At 42.6% G+C, this 23,245-nt stretch overlaps 1 protein-coding gene across 4 annotated transcripts in view; it reads left to right on the plus strand.

Annotated features, from left to right (window-relative positions):
- The window catches only part of LOC126998797 (phosphatidylinositol glycan anchor biosynthesis class U protein-like), an 89,809-nt gene that overhangs the window by 41,310 nt on the left and 25,254 nt on the right, over positions 1 to 23,245 (plus strand). For all 4 annotated transcript variants that reach the window (XM_050860849.1, XM_050860879.1, XM_050860859.1 and 1 more), the window contains 2 exons: positions 7,058 to 7,154; positions 15,108 to 15,312. In XM_050860849.1, coding sequence (XP_050716806.1) covers positions 7,058 to 7,154; positions 15,108 to 15,312 — 302 coding nt within the window. The remainder of the gene's footprint in view (positions 1 to 7,057; positions 7,155 to 15,107; positions 15,313 to 23,245) is intronic.

The following is a 23,245-nucleotide window of genomic DNA, read 5'->3' on the forward strand; positions in this document are numbered from 1 at the left end:
TTTCTTTCTCGCGCAGCCTGATGATAGCATGAAGACGCATCAGGAGTTCAGCTGTGTCCGTCCGTCATCTTGTGTGTGTGTGTGTGTTCCTGTGTCTGTGTATATGTGTGTATGTGCATTATTTCCTTTGTCTGTGTGTGTGTGTGTTTGTGAGAGTGTGTGTGTGTGTGTGTGTGTGTGTGTGTGTGTATTTACCTAGTTGTATTTACCTAGTTGTGACATACGGGAAAAGAGCTACGCTCGCGCTGTCCCGTCTCCATATCCACTCTTGTCCAACTTTTCCTTAAAATCATGAATGTTTCTTGCACAAACCACCTCCTCCTCCTCCAGTCTATTCCATAGCTCAATGCTTCTGTTTGGGAAGATAAACTTTTTCAAATCTCGCCTACACGTGGTCGCCCTCAACTTCTTTCCATGTCCTCTCGTTTCTCTCTCGTTCCACACACACAGGTCCTCTCTGTCCAAATGCTCCACCCCGCTCGCCACCCTGTACACCGCTATCCAATCTCCTCTTTCTCCTCTCTCCAGGATTGTGAGCCCCATGCTATTGAGTCTCTCCTTATAAGTCCGATCTCTAAGTTCTGGTACCATCTTAGTTGCCACTCTCTGCACTCTTTCCAGCTTCCTTATGTTCTTCTTTTTGTGAGGAGACCAGACCACTGCTGCATACTCCAACCTTGGCCTTATCATTGTAACTTTCTTCGTCATCTCTTCGTCCAAATACACAAATGCCGTGCTTATGTTCCTCAGCAAATTCACAGTTTGTCCCGTTATCCTGTTAATGTGTTTGTCTGTTGACATGTTATCTGAGACAGTTACTCCCAAATCTCTTTCTTCCATTCTTCTGCATATTATCTCACTTCCCATCTTATAATCATATTCACACCTTCTACCACTCCTACCAAACTCCATTTTTTTACATTTCCCAAGGTTGAACTCCATCTGCCATGTACCACTCCACTTCCATATTCTATCCAGGTCCCTCTGCAATGGCTCACAGTCCTTCACATCATTCACTCATCTCAATAGCTTTGCATCATCTGCAAACAAACTCACATAGCTGGTCACTCCGTCCACCATATCATTTATATAAACAGCAAACATAATTGGTGCCAACACCGAACCTTGTGGGACCCTACTCATCACAGGACACCAGTTGGAAACCCTGTCCCTAATTATTGTCCTCATTTCCCTGTTGTTTAGGAAGTCCTCCAGCCACTTAATCAGTCCCTCACCCACTCCACCTCTGTTTTTAATTTCCCAAATTAGTCTTCTGTGCGGTACTTTGTTGAATGCCTTTTTCAAATCCAGGTATACCCCATCCCCCCAGCCTTCTCTCTCTTGTAATAAATCTGTCACCCTTGAGTAATAACATAACAAGTTGGTGACACAAGATCTCCCTCTCCTGAATCCAAACTGGCAATCCGAGATAATTTTCTCACTTTCTAAAAAATCCGACCACCTGTTTTAACCAGCCTCTCGCATATCTTCGCAACCACACTAGTGAGTGATACTGGTCTATAATTTAATGGGTCCTCTCTCTTGCCTCCCTTAAAAATTGGTACTATGTTTGCTCTCTTCCAATCCAGTGGTACCCTTCCTTCCCTCAGGGAGGCGTTCATTATGGAGTGCAGTTTCTCTGCAAGTTGCTCACTACATCCTTTCAAGATCCACCCTGATTCTCCATCCAGCCCCGTCGCCTTTCTTACATTCAGCTTGTTCAAGCTTTCCTTGACCTCCTGCACCGTTAACTGTATCTCCTGCATAACCCTTCCTCTTTCCTGGCCCGGTGGTTGTACAAATTCGTCTTCTTTTGTGAAAACTCTATGGAAGCTGTTGTTCATCACTTCTGCCATCTCTGCTGGGTCCTCATATGTAGTTCCATCCATTTTCAGTTTATCGATTGTTTCTCTATTCTTTAATTTGCCGTTCACATGTCTATAGAATAGTTTGGGTTGGTCTTTGCACTTGTCGATTATATCTTTTTCATATTTCCGTTTTTCTTCTCTTCTAATCTTTGTACAGTACCCTCTCGAGTTTCACGCTATCCGAGTTTCACGATCCACGAGTTTCGCGGTTAGTCCTAAATTCTTACCATCTCGACTTTCGCGCATTATCACCCTGAGTTTTGCACTGCTTGGACACGTACGGGTCATGTCTACTTACCATCGGCGTCATGCACGCTACCTTTAAAGGTCGTAACACACTGGACATTTTCCTCCAAACATTGTGGCTATGGCAAGAGAGAGAGAGAGAGAGAGAGAAAACGGGAAGAGAGAATGGGTCATTTTGAAGCCTCGGATGAAGGCGGCTGCCTTACGATTGGCTGACAGTTCTGAAAATACGCTTGTGATTCGCTGGGAGTCCAATGACGTCATCGCCGACGCTCACCCTGTCACAATGGTCGTTTTCGTCCAACCGTTGGGGCTACGGGCAACGCCCGTACGCACAACCGGGAGCGAGTTCACAGTTATCCGTAAGCTGATGTCACGCAGGGCTTTTTTCTTCCCACCGTGTTGGCAGCAGCTTGGACAACCGGCAACTCCAACTTTTCCTGGTGTGCGTTACACTAAACAAAGCACTTGCCCTGTGTCAACATGGCGTCGTCTGCTAAAGTCATTACCCAAGTTGTGGACTTGTTGCTGCAGTTAAATGGAAGGAAGAAACAGTTGTGGGTGTGGCATGCCTGTGGTTCCTCCATGCCAGTTCTCATTGTCACCACTGCGCGTGCTCGACCAACCCACCCATCAAGACTCAACCACATAAACACATGGATTGAATAACAAACACACACACACACACACACACAAGCCAGACTCATTATGAACCATTGCAGATGTTTCTGACAAACAGAAACGACTTCACCATTTCTTGAGTGTGTTAGAACGTATTTGGTGAGTGACTCACATGAACCAAACCTAGCTCCTGGCAAGAAGAGAGCAGTCATCTTTAACACTGCTCTCTTCTTGCCATTGGGTGTGTTTGGTTTGTATGAACCACTCACCAAATAAGTTCTAACACACTCTAGGAAATGGCAAAGCCATTTTTGTTTGTGAGAAACATCTGCCATGGTTTATGATGAATCTGGTGTATGCATGCGTGTGAGCGTGTGTGTGTCTTTGTTGAAATTCAATCCACGTGTTTATGTGGTCGGAGTCAAGATGGGTGGGTTGGCCGCGCACGCGCAGTGGTGACAATGAGAACTGGCACGGAGGAACCACAGACACGCCACACCCACAACAGCTTCCTTCCATTTAACTGATGCAACAAGTCCATAACTTGGGTAATGGCAGCACAAGCCGCGAGAGCCCTTACTTTAGCAGACGACGCCATGTTGATACAGGGCAAGTGCTTTGTTTACGTTGTGGATGTGGATACGGGCAACCAACCTTGGCTGTGTGTGATGCACACCAGGAAAAGTTGGATTTGCCGGTTCCCCAAGCTGCCGCCAACGTGGCGGGAAGAAAAAGGCCCAGTGCGACACCAGCTTACGGACAACCGACAACTCGCTCACGGATAGGCGCTTGGCCGTTGCCAGTAGCCACAACGGTTAGAGAAAAACGGCCAGTGTGACACTGCCTTAATGAGCCACACACGCGGTGAGGCGTGAGGCCGCGCCGGAGGGATTTTCAAACACAGACTGACGGCCATCCGGCCGCCACATAAGGCCAGGCCGGACGAAATACACACACACACACACACATGGACTGAAGGCCTTTAGCCCTGCCCACTATGAGACGGCCAGACGAGCCAGGCTGGGTTGTGTGTGCCCGCCATAAGGCAGTGAGGCCGCTGACAGGGTGAGTCCCGGCGATGACGTCATCGGACTCCCAGCGAATCACAATCGTGTTTTCAGAGCTCAGCCAATTGTAAGGCTTCATCTGTGGCTTTAGAATGACCCGTTCTCTCTTCCTGTTTTCATCCTTTTTCCGAGGTATGTATTTTGAGATAACAAGGGAGTAGAGAAGGAAAAAAGTGAGCTCCAGGGGGCAGCATGAGCCAATTATAATGGCGCCACTATAAACAGTTGCCTGTGCCATGACGGGCTCGGGGCCAATCATCAGGCCGAGATGGATAGTCTACCGGCGCCATAGACCACATGTAAAAAATAAAAAAAAAAGAAGAAAAAAAATCTCCACGGGTCGGTACAGATAAGCGCTTTTTCAGTGTTTTCAATACCTCGAGTTTCGCAATCCTCGAGTTTAGCGCTATACCTTCGGAACGAAGCAAGCGCAAAACCCGAGAGAGTACTGTATATTCATTCCTTGCTTGTTTGAAATCGTTCCACGAGTTGATTCTTCTTCGTCTCCTCCATCCCTTCCAAGCTTCCTCCTTTCTCTTTCTAGCCGCCTCGCATCTTTTGTTAAACCACTCCTTTTTACCAACATCCCTTTTGGTTACCTTAGGGACATATCTATTTTCGGCTTCCTTGTATAGCTTTAAAAACTCCTCCCACTTATCCTGTGTACTCTTGGCTTTGTACAGCCCACTACAATTTGCATTTTCAAAAAAAGTTCTCATGCTAACAAAGTCTGCCTTACAGTAGTTGCTTCTCCCAATTTTGTGATCCTCTTTTCGGTCAATCGTTCTCTTTCTGTTACTTCAAATTCCACAACCGCATGGTGTGTGTGTGTGTGTATGTGTGTGTGTATGTAATTCACCTCTTGGTCTGCTGCGGGTCTCTCTCGAGACAGCCAACCGTTCCCCTACGGAAGAGCACAAAACTCGTAATACCGATCTTTGAGTAGGACTGAGACCACTCACACACAACACACCGCGACAACAAGGTTATAACTCCTTGCCTGATGTCACGTACCTACTCACTGCTAGGTGAACAGGGGGTACACGTGAAAGAAGATAAACCCAACTTATCTTCACCCGGCCGGGGAATCGAAACCTGGTCCTTCTGGTTGTGAGCCAGACGCTCTACCCCTGGTGTGTGTGTGTGTGTGTGTGTGTGTGCTGTTCATGGGCACTCGTTAATGTTTGTCATTATACCTCTGAGAGAAATAAATTGATGATCATTTAAACCACAACTTAAAATTAGTGGTTTGTTCACTAAGTCTTACAAGGCACTGTTCCCACACATGTGTTTACCATCAGCAAAATAATACTGGTAGTGTGACTCTAAGTGTGACTCATTAGGTATTTTCTTTAAAGAGATTCTGATGGCAAACATAGGGTCTACGGACAGGGTCCAACCATTTGAGATTAAATTTCATGCCACTTATAATGTTTAGAGAACTTAGTCTAATTTCTTATAAAATACTTTAAAACATAGGTTAAAAAGTTTTTTTTGTGTGGTTGTGTGTGTGTGTGTGTGTGTGTGTGTGTGTGTGCGCTGCCTGTAACACTGTAGGCTCTCTTGGGCCTCTTGGAAAGCCCCAGCCTGTTAGTGGTGCAGGGAAATTTCATTTATAGTGGCTGCCTTGATACAGTAGAACCTCGTTTATCTGGCACCCTCAAAACAACGGCAAATATTTGGGGCACAAATTTTTTTTAGGTGCTGCCTGTAGCACCTGTAGGCTTTCTTAAGGCCTTAACGATGGCCACAGTCCATTAGTGGCTCAGGCTATGTGGATAGAAATAGCTAAGAAACTTCATATCTCATCTCTTACTAAATCAGCTTCCTCGAGGCTGGGTTCTTCTCCCCTGCACAGATGCTGTCCATATACAGGGGCCTTGTTGCATCTCATGTCACAGCTCTTCTGGACAGAGTGGAGGCTAAGGCTCTTCGTCATCAGCTCTCCTCCTCATACTGATAGTCTTCTACCTCTTAAATTCTCTTTCTATCTTCTATCGAGATTTTCATGCTGACTGTTCTTCTGAACTTGCCAATTGCATGCCTCCCCCCCTCCCGCTCATCCCTATACTGTCTAAACCCCTTATGCAAGAGTCAACCAGCATCTTCACTCTTTCATCCCTCACGCTGGTAAACTCTGGAACAATCTTCCTTCATCTGTATTTCCTCCTGCCTTTCAAGAGGAGGGTATCAGGACACCTCCCAAAAAAAAAAAAATGGGAGACAGCACATCATCCAAACATGGACTGCCTCCGATTCAGCGAGGTGGGACGCATGAAAGTTCATGATGCGACGAGGTTCGGTTACTGACCTCATATTTCTCCACCTTGGTACGCATATTTTAGTCACGTAACACAACCTTGTTACGATACGGTGTTCTGTCTGCATGTCTGTACCCGGCCGTATATTTCCAAACTGTCTGCGGCACCATGGTGAGAACGGTGGCGCAGAAACCATTCAAGGGGTCACTCAACAAACTTCCACACTCCCACACACTCATGCGGCCATGCCCTCCCTCACCTCTTCTCTCTCTCTCTCTCTCCTTTTCTTCCCTTTCCTTTCTTTTCTTCACTCAGACCTGAGGAACCTATGTAAACATCCCATGCATCCCTTTATTCTGCAAGCTCTCATACAATATCCAGGAAAAAATTACATCATTCCATAAGAACTGAACAACTTGCTATTCATATGAACTTCCAAGTCCCTTCATCGCCTCAATACTTCACAAGACATGGGAGAACTCACAAGCTTTGGGATGTTTAATAAATGCCTCACAAAATCTCCTGGAAATTGGTTGACACCTCCAAGCCCTTATGAGGAGTTAGGAAATATGAGGAATTGAGACCACCAGTGCATCGACAACTTTTACTGTGAATGACAAGACAGGACCTTGAGCTGATACTCATGCCAATTTTTTGCATTTCTACTATTTACAAGTCAAGGAAAGTGTTCACAAGGCAGAAAAGTGAATCCATTCTTTAATAATTGTTGGAAAACAGTTGTTGGGTGTTTGCCACCTCTGTGTCCTGCCAGAGGCCCTGCCCTATTCTTGCATTATACTATATTTCTGTGTGCAAACATGAAACTCTAAATTTAGGGTGAGCTTTCTGATAGCTTTGTTGCAGTGTATGGTACTGAGATGAGAGATAGAAGCTGAATTAATTATTGTAGTAATAAGTATTTATTTTATCAATGCTTTGTGGACATGATCTGTATGGAATTCTTTTTAAACTGCCTTCTCTATGATCTGTTAAGGACGTGGCAGTCTTACCTCCCACTGGTGTTTGTGGCCTGTGACCTCCTCACTGCAGCTTGCCTGGCAACAGTTGCTGCAAGTTACGGCAGAAAACAGGTGAGTAAATGTTGCTTATCAGCATGACCATAATGATCATGTTCCTTAGAGTCATGTATATAGATACTAGCATGGAGGGAAAAAAGTTACAGATGAAACAGAATGCCCAAACTGTGCTGTGTTACTAAGAAAGAGAGGATAGTTGTCAGGAAGGTTGTGTTGACAGGTGGAGAAAATTATGTTAGTGTCATTACCTATGCTTGAACACACTACATCTAGAAGTATTAAGTGTTTATCACTACTGAAACGTTGGTTCCTTTCCATCAAATCCTTCAAGCTCTATCAGCATGTGTCATTCACAGGCAACTTGTATTATGCACCATGGACTAGAGGAATTTCTGAAATATATGGAGAAAGACTTGCAGCAAGGGAGACAGCACAAGGCAGTAAACAAAAACAGCAACAAAAAAGCCTGCTATGCACTGCTCCAGCAGCAGAGAAAAGAACAAGAGACCAAAAGAGAGGTCAATTATGGGTGTACCAGCATAAGGGATAAAAGAATGAAGATGCTGGTTAACCCTTGCATAAGGGATTTGAATAGAATAGGGATGAGCAAGAGTAGAATCCCATTTACAGTGGGGCTGAAGGAGTGGGGGAGGCATCCAATTAGCAAGTTCAGAAGAACAGTCAGCATGAACATATCAGTAAACAATAGAAAGAGATGTAACATTGCAGCAGAATTTAAATGGTAAAAGACTGCTGTAAAGAGAGGCGAGATGATGGGATGAAGAGCCACTGACTCCACTCTGTCTAGCACAGCTGTGTGTGCGTGGAGCCCTCTTAAATACTCATACTCCGAAATGAGGGCCGACAAGGCCCCTGTACATAGACAGCATATGAGAGAGAGAAAAGACCTGACGGAGACAAGACAGAATGCCTAACCTTGAGGAAGCTGATTTAGCAAGAGTTGAGATATGAAGTTTCCAGTATATCAGACTGAGAATGCTTCTTGTAGAAGAAGGGACAGCTTAGTGCTGTTGAAGAATGGGAGACAGGTGTTTGAAAGACTGGGTCAAGTTGACAAGTAAAGAAATTGAGTTTTTGAGGCATTGAAACCATGTCACTAGGTTCTCCTGCCCCCTTCAGAAAGGATGGCAAGGTCTGAAGCTAAGTACTGCAGTATGTTGCCTGGAGCCATGTGATTCCTGAAGGGAGGGTCTTCTGTTGAAATATGTTGAGTAATGCAAAGTAGTCATCAGCAAGGAGTGGATGAGACAGTTTATTTTGGAAAGATTATTAACCGCTATAGTATTTCCACATGAAACCTTCGGGTAGGTAGTGGCGGCTGCAGGGTCAGCCCCGCCTCGCACCTTGTCACACACTATCAACACCTCTCGCTTCCTCTCATATGTCAGCTATTTACTACCTTTAAATGAATTTAATTAAATAACTGGATAATGCAATAAAGTCATATAGTGTTAAGGTTGTTTAATTTTTAGGATAATAACAGATTTTGTATAAATACCACAACACTTGACACCGTTGGAGTACAACGTTGTCAAGCTGCAGGGCGGGGCTGACCCCACTGCCACCACCACTCCACCTGTCAGTTTCATGTGGAAATACTATAAAGGGTGGGGATGTAACATGAAATCAGTTCTCCATGTACAGCAATGCTCTGACGTTTTCCCAATAATTGCTCACTTTCCATGATCAATTTCACGGCTCTGCATCAATAGCTCTAAATATATGAGGATTCCCACTCCCTACACTTGACCCTATTGCAAAGCCCCTTCATTACCCTCATATTCTTGATGATAGCCCTGAAGAGTGGTGGGATGCATCCTCAGGGACCTCAGTTTCACTTCCACCATCACCGTAATGAGATTGATCGACAGGATGGCCACCAAACTGAGGTTACACAATAACGGTGCTCAGCCTTCGTGATAAGACGAGGGGTTGGAGTTCAGTGTTGTTGATGTCACTGTCTTCACCACTAACACCACTTTCAAAGCTTGAAAAAGTCAGTCAGCTCTCTCCCTGTTGCATTCACACTGGGAGCTCTTTTAGGAGCAAGAGGAGGCTCATGAGGAATCGAGGTTGCTAGCCATGGACACTTGGGCTTGGAATCAGACAAGGAAGAACCAAAATACTCTCCTCCTGCCGTTTTACAGCCATAGAAACACTGAGAATGGCACGCAGGAGTTGCGTGGCAGCCTAGGAATCACGTTGATCCATAAATCTCTACGCAAACTTTAAAATTACAATGGAAAAAGGCAGACCGGCAAAACCCATCACTCACCCTTAACCTGGCAACCAGAAAACCCATCACCTGTCCTTTAGGGGTTAATAAACACAGAGAGTGGGAGATAGAACAGAGCCTTGCAGGACACCACTGTGGATAGGTTTAGGGGAAGAACATTTACCATCTACCACAGCAGAGATATATAGATCAGGCAAAAAGGAAACAAAGAGAGGGATAGAATCTGTAGGTGCAAAGATATGTATCAGACTCTGTCAAAAGTTTTCAAGATGTCTAAGGCAACAGCAAAAGTTTCATCAAAACAGCCAAGAGTTGATGACCAGGAGTCAGTTTAGAAGGCACGATCACCAGTAGAAACCCCCTTGAGAAACCCATACTGGCACTCAGAGAGAAGGTCAGAAGTTGACAGGTGCTTAAGAATTTTTTGGTTAAAGGTTGATTCAAAAGCTTTAGAAAGACAGGAAAATAAAGCTATAGGACAGTAATTTGAGGGATTGGAGAAGTCACCCTTCTTAGGCACAAGCGATATGTAGGCGTACTTCCAGCAGGATGGAAAGGTGGATGTTGAAAGGCAGAGATGAAAGAGTTTGACCAGGCAGGATGTCAGCATGGAAGCACAGTTTTTAAGGACAATAGGAGGCACTCCATCAGGCCCATAAGCCTTCTGAGGATTGAGGCCAGAAAGGGCATAGAAAACATCGTTTTTAAGAATCTTAATAATAGGCATTAAGGAGTCAGAGTGGGGATGAGTAGGAGGAATATGCCCTGAATTGTCCAGAGTGGAATTTTTAGAAAAGTTTGAGAGAAGAGTTCAGCCTTAGAGACAGATGTGACGGTGGTGCTGCCATCAGGATTAAGGAGAGGAGGGAAGGATGAAGGAGTGAAATTGGAGGAGATATTTTTGGCTAGGTGCCAGAAATCTGGAAGAATTAGAGGAGAAGGTTGTGGCACTTTCTAATGATGAAAGAATTTTTATTGTTGAATAGATTTGGCACAATTCCGGGAAGAAATGTAAAATTGATGATTAGCAGCATAATGAAGGCTCTGGTACCTTTTGCAAGTTGCCTCTCCATCTTTAACAGCTCAAGAAGAAATGTGATTGAACCAAGGCTTTTTGGCATGAAGATTAAAAAAGGAATGTGAATTGTGTGCCTCTATTCCAGAGAAAATCACCTCAGTGGTGTGCTGGGCACACACACAGAGGGGTCTGTCTCCTGGAAGCAGTAATCATTCTTCAGGAAATCAGAAAAGTACATTCTCAAGTTGTCCCACCGAGCTGAAACAAAATGCCAGAAGCACCGCCTCTTTGGTTAGTCCTTAGTCTGTGCAGGAGTGATAGGACAGGATACAGAATTAAGGTTGTGATCGGAAGAGTCCAACGGAGAGAACAGCATAACAGAGTAAGCTGAAGTTAAAGGTTAGGAAAAGATCTAGAATGTTGGGTGTGTCGACAATGAGCCATCTAGAAAGAGAAGGATGAGACTGCCATTTTGGCAGTTGGCACGCTCACCATTCTGACTAAATGGCTCATGTGTGGGGGGTGCTGAACCAACTGCTCTAGATCATTGAGGAGAGCAAAGGTATAAGGTTGTTCACCAGGCTGGTCAGTGAAAGAGGATGAAATCTCATAAGATGAAATTCATGAAAGAGAGTTAGTAGAGTTGTGCTCCACTTTTTTTTTTTTTTTTTTTTTTTTTTTTTTTTTTTTTTATACTTAGGTGGTACAGTTAGGTAAGAAGTAAACAGCACAGATGTATTTAGTAATAGAATGGCAATTAAGTCTTAGCCAGATGGTGGAAAATTCAGAAGAATCAAGGTCATGGGCACCAGAGCTAGTAATGTCTTTGCATGCATAGATGCAACATCCAGCTTTAAATGAAAATTTAGAACAGAGACAGTAGAAGGGAACAGAGTAAGATTACTGGCAGTTGGCCCTGACACCTGTGTTTTGATGAGAAGAGGGGAGGCTTAAAGTAGATAGTGTTACACAATGGAAATTAATGCAAAGACTGCAAATTTTGCAGTTGATAAAGAAAAGCTGAATGAACTAACCAAAAGTGGAGTCCAGTTTGGGGGCATTTCAGGTTCCTCCTATTTGAGGACTCTGAGGCATATTTTACTAAAGCTGTTGTGAATTTTGATAGATTTTAAGGAAATGATGTGTGTGTTGCATTTATACAGTGTCTGCGGAAAGTATTGCACGCCCCCCTTTTTTTCTTGAACATTTCATCATCATCATTTCATCCTTAGGAAGGAAATACAACCCTCCATGCCTGCCATCACCACTAAATGCAACCCACACCATTACACTAGGAGGGTGTTTCCCGGTTTTACTTGTGTACTGAGGCAAGTAGCGGTTGGAGTTTCAAGGACGCCTCACTTTCCCTTGCCGTGTTCTGGTGCATCGGAATCTGCTTTCATCACTAAAAAGCAGGTTCCTCCATTGCTCTCGAGTCCACTCCTTGTATTTGCGTGCAAATGCAAGTCTCTTCTTTCTCATCTGCTTTGTAAGAAGGGGTTTGTCGGCCGGCCTGAATGTTGGTAGGTCAAGCTCCTTTTGTAGCCGTTCCATGATGGTTCGCTCTGAGGCATCTCCTAACAGATCTGGGTGCAACTTCTTCAGTTCACAAGCTGTAATCCACGGATCCTTCATAACCTCACGCTTCATGAGGATATCAGTCGCCTTGGATATCTTTCTTGGCCTCCCAGACGCTGGTTTTCTTAGAGGTATGGTGTCTGGAGGGAGGGTACGAGCAGCTGCAATCAGGCGGCGAATGGTGCTTTCGTGTCGCCCCGTACGTCTGGAAATTTCTTTTGTTGGCATATTTTTAGTCTTCCATGCCGAAATTCTGGCCTTTCCTTCATTGCTGATGTTGTCTGGAGCCATGCAGATACAGTAGCATAAAAATGGGAAGGCTGGGAGGAAAAAGAGGTATAATGGGCATTATGGAATGGAAGCAATTGTCATACACCCTCTCTCCACAGCCGCTCACTGAGCACTGAGGCAGGAAATGTCAGTCCACAGACATACCCTCACTTTTCCCGCGCTCATGGCAGCAATACAAGACGTACAAAAAGGGCGCGAATTGGCTCCACTGTATGATAGCCTAGCACATCAAAATTCGGAGATTTCGGGACAGTAGCACGCAATACTTTTCACGGACACTGTATAGCATAGCATGGAAAGTAAAAGAATATGTTTTTAGAAAGCATGCTGAACTAGTCTCTGGTGTTGATGAGACAATAGGGAGACTGAAAGTGAGGTCACAAGAGGGTCTCTAATAGGCTTGCTGCACCCCCTCACCTCCTGCATATACCTCACTAGGAGTGGCTTGTGCCCGTTTTGGCAAGTGTCTATCTGCTTACTACCGGCAATTGTCCATTAATATGCAACTTTTTTTTTCCAGCACTCCAATTATCAAACAATGTTTTCTTTTTAATCATAAACCTGTCTGCAAAATTTGACTAGTTTTTTTCAATTACAGATTTCTGATGTAAAGGAAATTGTAAAATTGGGAGTTTTAGATCATGGAATTCAGTGAAAAGTGTATACTATTGGGAACTTTGGGTTGATGGAACTCAGATTAATAAGTTTTTACTCTTTCAAGAAACAGTAACTTAATCACAGCACACATGTACATGCAACACATGGAACACACACACAACCAACCAAAAACTACACAAACCATGCTAACACTGATTCATTGAAGCACTCACTTCTGCCATGCACCCAAAATGACTGAAACAAGTCAGCCCAACACAGTATTGACACAAAACAGTTGACATATTCAGAAACAGGGTACATAAACACCTCTCAGAACAATCATAATGCACTCACAATCACAGCAGTCAGATTAGAACCCCCCTCCCCCTCTCCAGTCCCAATCTTTGTCCCAACTAATTTACATAGTAAGTACCTACAATCAGGATTGGAAAAAACCTGGGTTTTGGGGGTCTTTTTTGATTTTCTGGGGGGTTTATACACGTATATATTTTTTTGTTTATTCCTCGTATTTATATGCAAATCAATTTAAATAAGCAATTAAAAAGTAGTCAAGAGTAAAACAAAAGGTGTGAAGTGTTATCTGAAGGATAGACACTTGTTTAGGTCCTGTTGATACAGGTTGTTAACTTGTACTGTACAGGAAACAAACGGGTGAGGCTTGACTACCGGTCACTCAGCTCTCCTCAGTTCCTCAGTCTCTCCTTGTCGTGAGTGAGAGGATCACACTGTTTAATTGTTGTGCTTAGTGGGGCACCCTGGTGGGGTTAGTAATTACCCTAATATATATTAAGAATCAGGGAGAAGAAAAGTACTGTTGTTTCCTGTGTGTGTGTTATCACTTAGACCAGGGTATTTCGACCTGGCATACGCGTACCCCAGCTGGTACGCCAAGGGTCTGTCAGGGTGTACGTGCTCCCCATGGGTCGTTAGGGTTAGGGGCCTGGCCACCCACTGACTTGTACTGTACGCGTACTGGACAGGGAGAGAGGCGCGAGGTGTGGTCGGGCACGCACCACTCGACAGTCGTGAACGGTGAACTGGAGATTGGTGTTGCTGTTTTTTGGCAGGTTGGTCCCTTTGTGGCTACTGTCTTTACTGATATAGTAATTTCAGAATGCTGTGTCGATTTCAGTAACATTATTATCGGAAACTGTGTGGCATTGACAACTATAAGATTGAGCCCTGACTTATTCTTAATAACAAAGGTTGATGAAATAGAAAACACTAGTTTTTCATGTGTGCGAAGTGGTGTTGTGCAAAATGATTTACTATAGCGGCGATGTATAGTTACGATGTAAGATGGCCTTAATTTAAGTGCAATTTGTGGTGTGACTATGTGATATGGCTGGGTGTAATGTGGAGTATCCGAGTATGGTTCGGCTTGGTGAAACCGTGTTGTAGCGTGGTGGTTGTGTGATGATGTGTCAGGCGTGTCGAAGCAAAAACTAGAACACTAGCAAATAAGATGAAGAAAAAAACCTGTTTGATGTTACAGGTAACTCTCGATTTACATGAGTTTGGTTTACGCGTTTTTTAAATAATGCGGGGTCCAAAATCCAAATAAATGTTCAATTTACACGTTTTTTTTCACTTATATGCGATATTTTATGGAGTGACCACCAGATGTCTCACGCAACTGGACTCACACGGCGCATCAGCCACACAGCTGAGCTCAGTTCTTCCCGCGCGCCACTTGAACAACAACACAGTACACACGCTGCCACGCTTCTCAACAATAGGGGTGGGCAGGTACCGGCACCAGCTATACGGTACGGTACCGGTACCAGACTGCTCGGTACCGGTACCAATACTAGCCAGTCGCTCATGGTGTCAATCATTTCTTCCTCACACGAGTGAGGCTGAGTGGACATCTCGGTGATATGGATATATTTCTCTCTCTCTCTCTCTCTCTCTCTCTCTCTCTCTCTCTCTCTCTCTCTCTCTCTCTCTCTCTCTCTCTCTCTCTCTCTCTCTCTCTCTCTCTCTCTCTCTCTCTCTCTCTCTCTCTCTCTCTCTCTCTCTCTCTCCACTGAATGAAGTGAATATTTATTTTTCGATAGAAACCTACCTCTTGTTTGATTTACGTTGTTTTTTTTTTTATTTATGCAACCTCTTCAAGGACACAATACATGCGTAAATCGAGTTACCTGTTTTTTTTTTGTTTTGTTTTTTGTTTTTGTTTTTACATTGACAATTGAGAATGAAAGATCACAATTTCCTTCAAACACTCAAAACTGTCTTGCAGCTCATAGAACAGAAGAAAAATGTGGACAAGTACTCCGTTGATGCTCTGCCGCTGCTCCTGACGTCCGAGTCCCTGTGGTCTGGCGTGGCTTACGTCAGCGCAGTTTACCTCTTCTGCCCCTACACCATAGCCTCATGTGTAGCTCAAACCACCACTGTGTTTGACAACCTGGTCCTGGCTGCAGCTTTGGTCGCTATGGTCAGAGGTCAGTAACAATTTCTTTACATTTTTTGTCTTCATCTTCATTCATTTATATTTCATTCATTTACTTACTCTATAGTACTATGGGATGCTGGCCAAGTGAAAAATAAAATGATAATAAAAATGGTCACAGCTTGCTCACCCAACAATAATGACACTGAAAGATCAAGGCCTTTTATTTCCCATCTCCAATCTCACTGCAAAGACAGGTGGAGGACTTTTATTTCCCACCACCAATTTCCCACAACCATAGGTATTAGCAATGAAGGGCATTGGTACACAGAATTGTTTGAGACCGGTTCCCAAAGTGTGGTGCTGTGGAAACTAGAAAATAAAGGAGGATTGAGAGGGAAAATGAAGTGCTGGATGGAAAGCTACTTAAGAGGAAGAGAGATGAGAACCGTGGTTAAGGACACTAGATCGGAATGGAGAACAGTGGAAAGTGGAGTGCCCCAGGGGTAGGTTTTAGCACCAGCACTCTTCCTAGTCTATACTAATGATATGCCAGAGGGAATAAACAGCTACATGAGCCTGTTCGCAGATGATGCTAAACTGCAAAGACATGTAAGAAACAGTGAAGACTGCAAGGAGCTGCAAGAAGACCTAAACAAGATATTGAAATGGAGTCAGAAATGGGAGATGAAATTCAACATGAAGAAATGTCATGTTATGGAAATGGGAAAAAGTGTAGAAAGACCAAAATGGACATATAAAATGGGAGATGGTGAAATATTAAAGAAAGTAAATGAAGAGTGAGACCTGGGAGTAATAATGCAAGATTATATGCAATCAGGAAGTCATATAAATCGGATCTTCGGTGATACATATAACATGGTGAGAAATATAGGTATAGCATTCCACTACATGGACAAAGAAATGATGAAAAAAATAATTACTACTATGATCAGACCTAAACTAGAATACGCAGAAACAGTGTTGTCTCCACATATGAAGAAACACTTAAAAAAACTAGAAAGAATACAGAGGATGGCAACAAAAGTGGTTCCAGAACTGGAGGGACTGACATATGAAGAGAGACTAAAGGAAATGGACTTACCAACACTGGAACAAAGAAGAGAAAGATGAGACCTAATACAAATATATAGGCTATTGAGTAAAATGGAAGAAGTGGATAACGAGAAATTGCTACTAAGAGAGGAACCTTCCAGCAGGAATACTAGAGGACATAGTAAAAAGTTGAGGAAGGGAAGATGCTCAAGAGACATAAAGAAATATAGCTTCCCACAAAGAAATATAGAGGTTTGGAACAGATTAAGTGAAGAAATAGTATCGGCGAAGAGTGTGCGGAGCTTCAAGGAAAAGTTGGATAATTATAGATATGGAGACGGGACCACACGAGCGTAAGCCCAGACCCTGTAAAATTACAACTAGGTAAATACACACCTGGGGGTGCATGAGCTGATCACTAGGGGTGCTTACCTGTCAACACGAGGACTACGTCCTTGCGTGCTCCGTACCATATCCGAGGACGCGCATAGTGCGTCCTGGCTCACTTTAGCCAGCCCATGAGTTACTTCTTCCCAGATATTGCACAATTATTTTTAAAATGTAGGACTGATATGATACAGTGTCTTATTTGACTCAATGTTATTATTGTGTAATAATGTAAGTATGTCTTGCATGCATTTGTACTTAACAGTAACAATCAATTCTAACCAAAAATAACAAAAACAATAAGAAATGATATATTTGTATGTGTGTGGAGTTCCTCTTCCCTCGTGGGGGCTTCGTGGTGCAGTGGTTAGCACACTCGGCTCACAACCGAGAGAGCCTGGGTTCGATTCCTGGGTGGAGTGGAAAAAAATTTGGGCGGCTTTTCCGATACCCTACGCCCCTGTCCACCCAGCAGTGAATGGGTACCAGGTATTAATCGGGGGTTGTGTCCCGTCTCCTGGGATCTGTTCCCTTCTATAATTCCTTCCCCTTCTGTCTCTCTCCGGCATATGACCACAGATGTTGCGCCGACTAAACAAAACTTTCCAAACTTTCTACTTCCTCTTCCCTTGAGTTGCCAAGTGGCTGGCTAATGCATTCATTGTCTCACCACCACCTCGGCTCTGGGACGCAGGATCTCCTGCCTTCCCCTCCCTGCCTCCCCCTCACATCCATCCCACTGTCTGTTCTCTTTTTTACTTCCTTTCTTCCTTCCTAATACCTCGTCCCTGCACTGTGTGTGTATGTGTGTGTGTGTGTGTGTGTGTGTGTGTGAGAGAGAAAGAGAGAGAGAGAGGGGGGGCATCGCCCCATCAACAAATTACAGCTTGATTCCATCTATGTGTGTGTGTGTGTGTGCGTGTAATTCACCTCTTGGTCTGCTGCGGGTCTCTCTTGAGACAGCCAGCCGTTCCCCTACGGAAGGAGCTCAGAGCTCGGTGACCGATCTTTGGGGAGGACTGAGACCATGATACTAATACCTGTACAAAAGTATCGATTGACATTTATCACTGATACAAGTAGCCTACCGTGATGCTGCCCACCCCTGGATATTAGTGTGTGTTCACCAGTTTGTTCACACCACACTAGTCAGCACCCAACAGGAGAAAGAAACTTCCCAAAAGCTGAACTGAGACACAGGCAGTTCCTGAGTTACGACGGGGTTGAGGGTTGACAGGCCAGCTGTAAGTCAAATTGGTTGTAAGTCGAAATTTACTTCTCATTGTTTTCATTCATCAAGGACAGAATGCATTGATAAAGTTAGTCACATGATCTGCAGTTTATAAGGAATATTTTCCTGACTACTTTCATTGCATATGATGGAAGTTCTTAATGCATCCTTTTCTCTCTAAAATATTGACAGATGACATTTCACTTTATTGTTTCTAATGGTGATGATGATGTTCTCATACTTGAACGTCTTGACTTATTCTACTTAAATGCTTGAAGCTGGCCTGTGGTGCAGCAGTAGTGATGCAACAGGAACCCGTTAACTCTTTAACTCCCTCCACCTGGCAGGGTTACCCATGGGAATCTCAAGAAAGGGTCATTCCTTTAGTGCCTGGCCCAATGTATCAAGTGGTCCCATTGGCTTTCTGCCATCCAGTGACTTCATAAGGTTTAATAAATTATTTCTTTCCACATCTATGTTTTCCAGTTTTTTAACTTCTTTTTCTTTTATCGTCATGGGTTCAGATTCAGACTCATTATTGAATACCTTTTGGAAAAAAATTAACACCACTTTTTTTTTCTTCTTATCATCATATCCCTCTCATCATCCCTTATCCTTATTATGCTCTTACTCTCTTTTTAGTTTACTCTTAAGGCATTTATAGAACAATTTTGCTTCACCCTTACATTTGTCTGTAATTTTTTTCTTCATCTCTTCTCACTCTTGTATAGTCATTTCTAAGATGTTTGTATCTTTCTATGATGGTTTTATTCTTTCTTCTTTTCCAAATTCTCCATGCTGTCTCTATTTTGTTTGGCTTCAAAACATCTTGCATTAAACCTTTACTTTTTTCCTTTTTTCTTTACTACATAGAAGGCACACATCAAATTACTCCTTCATTGTACACGTTTAAGAAATTGTTGTACTTCTCTTGCACACACTTTAATTGCTCCATCATCATCCAATTTTTACTACTAAAAAAGCTTTTATTTCCTTATATTTTGCCTTGTTATAATTTTTCTTCTTATTTTTATGTTCTTCTTTAAAGTAATCTTGACATTCTTCATCCAGTGCAACTTCTAGGATTTCATGGTCACTTTTTCCAAATAGGCATTCATGGTTCGTCTCTGCCTTTATGTCTAGTTTCCTCTTTTACCCACTGAGTCATAAGGCTACTCTATCACTTCCAGTAACTTTCTCCCCAAGTATTTTGTCAGGAATTAGGTCAGTTAACCGGGGGATTAGACAAATTAACTATTTCCCTTATGGAACTAGTCTTGGGCCGAGGGCTCAAGCCAACTATGAGTATCGTCTGAGCTCAAATAAGCCGTGGATGGTACTTAAATACTTCGCTCATCGGCTCCCAGGCCGAGACAGAATCACCTTATTCACTGCCTGAAGACTAACCATATTTACCATGAAAGGAATAACAATAGTTCAGTGTTTCCTTTCGTGAAATAATAAATAATTGCCCTTGCTGAATTATAATTAAAGAGCAAGGATAATTTAACTGATGGAAACAGAGAAGGTCAAAACCCACACCATCTGGCGAGGGAAATTCAAAACACCTCTTCAGACCCACGTGGTTGGTTTTCATACACTCCTTCATCAACTGGCAAGCAGAAAACACATCAGCGCTCGCTGCTCCACATTAACTCGTGGCAGTGCTTTTTTATTCTTTGACTCGAGGAACACAATACCCTCTGGGACGAGCCTTCGAGAGACAACCTCTTTTGAAACCCTTCAAGATAAGTGCCCTCCTACTGTGATTACAATTAGGTTTTACTATCAGGCCTGTTAGAATTATCGTTGTAACTCTGGGAGGCGCTTGCAGGGAAGCCTGCACCTCTGATAGGGTGGTAAGTTGTTGTGGTTTTGTTGAGTTTGTCCTGGGGGAGTTCAGTGTCTTGCGAGAAACACAAAATGTTGGGTACGGTAAATTCACTGAATCCCAACAATTTTCATCTGCTTCAAACAACTCCCAGTTCACTCCCTTGCAGGGATGAAGTAAATACAAAAGTTATGCATTTAAATACAAACACCAAATTTCAACGAATACAAATACGAATATGAATTCACTGAGATGGTTTTAATTTGAATGCAAATCCAATTACTTCTTGGAAGTATTCATGAATACTTTTCATTGAAAAATACCTACTTTCCATAACTGGATATAGCACTGTTCTAAAGTTGTACAACAGGAAAATGAGCTTATGAACACTGACTTATGACTGGTGCCAGTATTCAGCACAGGGATATCACACTTACCTTACAATGTGTAAGAAACGGCTGTTATTTCTGATCATCAATTTTGAAGTATTCATCAGATAATTTGTAAAATACAATTACTTTTTCCTTGTATTTAAATACGAATGAGAATACTTTGATATCTATCAATAATTATTTCAATATGATTCCTTTGTCCAGTGTGTCATGTTATGGGGAATATAAATTACTGTTATTTTTTTCTTTGCATTGCTGCTAAGCAAAACTTGTATAGTGATGATTTCAGTATTTTCTAGACCTATTTTACCTTCCAAAACTTAAGTCCATTTTAGTCAGTATCATTCCCCTTCCTCCTTTTCCTTCTGTTCTTTCTTTCATGTACAGCTTGTAGTTATATTTTTCCAGTTGTGTTCCTTTCCATTCAGTTTGTTTCTGTTTACACATTATATATGTGTGTGTGTGTGTGTGTGTGTGTGTATTTACCTAGTTGTGAAATACAGGAAAAGAACCGTACTAGGCTCGTGCTGTCCCGTCTCCATAACGCTTATTATCCAGTTTGGCTTTAAATTCATGAATCATTTTTGCACACACAGTCTCCTCGTCAAGTCCGTTCTATGTTGTTATGCTTCTGTATGGAAAACTGTATTTCTTGATGTCTCTCCTACAGTTGCTCTTCTTCAATTTCTTACCATTGCCTCTTGTTACACTTCTGTCACATACCACTAAGTCTTTCCTGTCCAATTTCTCCAATCCCTCTTGTATCCTGTGCAATGCTATTAGGTCCCCTCTCTCTCTTCTTCTCTCCAGTGTTGTTAGTCCCAGTTTCTCCAGTCTTTTTTCATAAGTATGTTCTCTCAGAGTTTCCGGTAATTTAGTCGCTGCTCTTTGTATCCTTTCCAACTTTCTAATTTCTTTCTTCAATCTAGGTGACCACACTCATGCTGTATATTCCAGTCTTGGGCATATCATCGATGTTAATAGTTTCTTCATTTCTTCATCTAAATATGTAAATGCTACTTTTATGTTTCTCAGAAGATTGTATGTTTCCCCAGTTATCCGGTCTATATGTTTTCCAAAGGATAACTTGTCTGTTATGATCACTCCCAGATCTTTTTCTTCAGTTTTTTTTCATGATTCTTTCATGACTCAGAGAGTAGTTCCCCGATATTCGTCTACTGCTCTTTCCAAACTCCATCACGCTACACTTCTCTGTACTGAATGTCATTTCCCATTTGCGTGACCATTCGCATATTCTATCGAGATCTTGGCTCAGGGCTACACAGTCTTCTTCATTAGCCACCCTCCTCATTATTTTAGCATCATTAGCAAACATATTCATATAGCTTGTCACCCCTTCTGTCATGTCATTAATATATATTACAAACATAATCGGAGCCAACATCGATCCTTGGGGGACTCCACTGGTCACTTCCATCCAGCTTGATTTATTATTCCTAATTACTGTTTTCATTTCTCTCATTTCATTTTGTCAAAAAGTCCATAATCCACTCCAATATTGAACCACCCAGACCTCCAACATGATCAAGTTTCCACATTAATCGCTTGTGTGGTACTTTATCAAACGCCGTCTTTAAGTCCAGATACAGAGAGTCTGCCCAACCGTCCCTTTCCTGTATTATATCAATTACTCTTGAATAGAAGCTGATCAGATTAGTTACACAAGACCGTCCTCCTCTGAATTCGAATTGACTATTTGTTAATATACTGTTTTTTTCTAAATACTCCACCCATGTTTTTTTTTATAATTTTCCCACACAACTTTGCTACTACACTTGTTAATGACTCTGGCCTATAGTTCAGTGGGTCCTCCTTACTTCCTCCTTTATATATTGGGACGATGTTAGCCCATTTCCAGTCTCTCGGTACCTTCCCTTGTGCTAGTGGGACATTAATCAAGTTGCTCAACTTTTCAGCTATTTGCTGGTTACACTCTTTTAGCACCCAATTTGATATACCATCCGGTCCTGCTGATTTCCTCACATCCAATTCTTCCAATAATTTTCTAACTTCATCTGCTGATGTTTGTATTCTCTCCAGACCCACTCTATTCCCTGGCACTTCATCTACACCTTCAAACTCACTCTCCCTTGTGAACACTGTTTGGAAACAATTATTCATCACTTCTACTATTTCACTTATACTATCAAAAGTTTCACCATTAACTTTAACTTTCTGAATCTCATCTCTGTTTTTCAACTTTCCATTTATGAACTTATAAAACAGTTTTGGCTGGTCTTTGCACTTATCTACAATATTTTTCTCAAAATTCCTTTTTTCTTCTCTTCTTACTTTGACATCAGCATTTCTCTTCCTTTTGTACTCATTCCATTGATCCATTCTCCTATTTTTCTCCATTTGTTCCATGCCTTCTCCTTATCCTCCTTGGCGTCTACACACTTTCTATTACACCACTCTTCTCCTGATTTCTGGCCTTCTTTCATCCTTGGTACCCACTTTTCCACTCCTTCATTGTAAATCCATAGAAAGATAGCCCATTTTTCCTCCACATTGTCAGCCTCAAAAAAAGTATCCCATTGTGCTTCCTCAAAACGTTTCCCAAGTTGTTCAAAATTTGACTTATTAAAGTTAAACCATTCTTTCCTGTAGTCGTCATTCCTGATTATTTTACCTCCTTCTCGTAATATGTACTCGATAAGTACGTGATCGCTCTTCCCTATAGGGCTCTCATAGTTCATCTCCTCTATGATATCTGGCTCCCTGGTGATTATCAAGTCCAATCTGGATGGCTTGTCTTCTCCTCTGAATCTTGTATTTTCCTCCACCCACTGTGTGAGGACGTTATCTATAACCAATTCCAAAACCTTGTTCCCCCATGAAGCTTCACATCCTTCTGTTGACCAGTTTTCCCATGACACTTCCTTAGAATTAAAATCTCCCATTATCAGAATCTTATCCATCTCCTCCAGCAATCTCCTTAGGCAATCCAATGTATCTTCCAAGTTCTTCTTGTACAATTCTTCTGTCCATGAATTGTTTTTTGGGGGGACATACACCACTATGATATTTCTGCATCCTCCCCTTTGCAGTCTTATTCCCACACTCA

The sequence above is a fragment of the Eriocheir sinensis genome, chromosome 2, assembly GCF_024679095.1.
Source record: "Eriocheir sinensis breed Jianghai 21 chromosome 2, ASM2467909v1, whole genome shotgun sequence".
Classification (NCBI taxonomy): Eukaryota; Metazoa; Arthropoda; class Malacostraca; order Decapoda; family Varunidae; genus Eriocheir; species Eriocheir sinensis.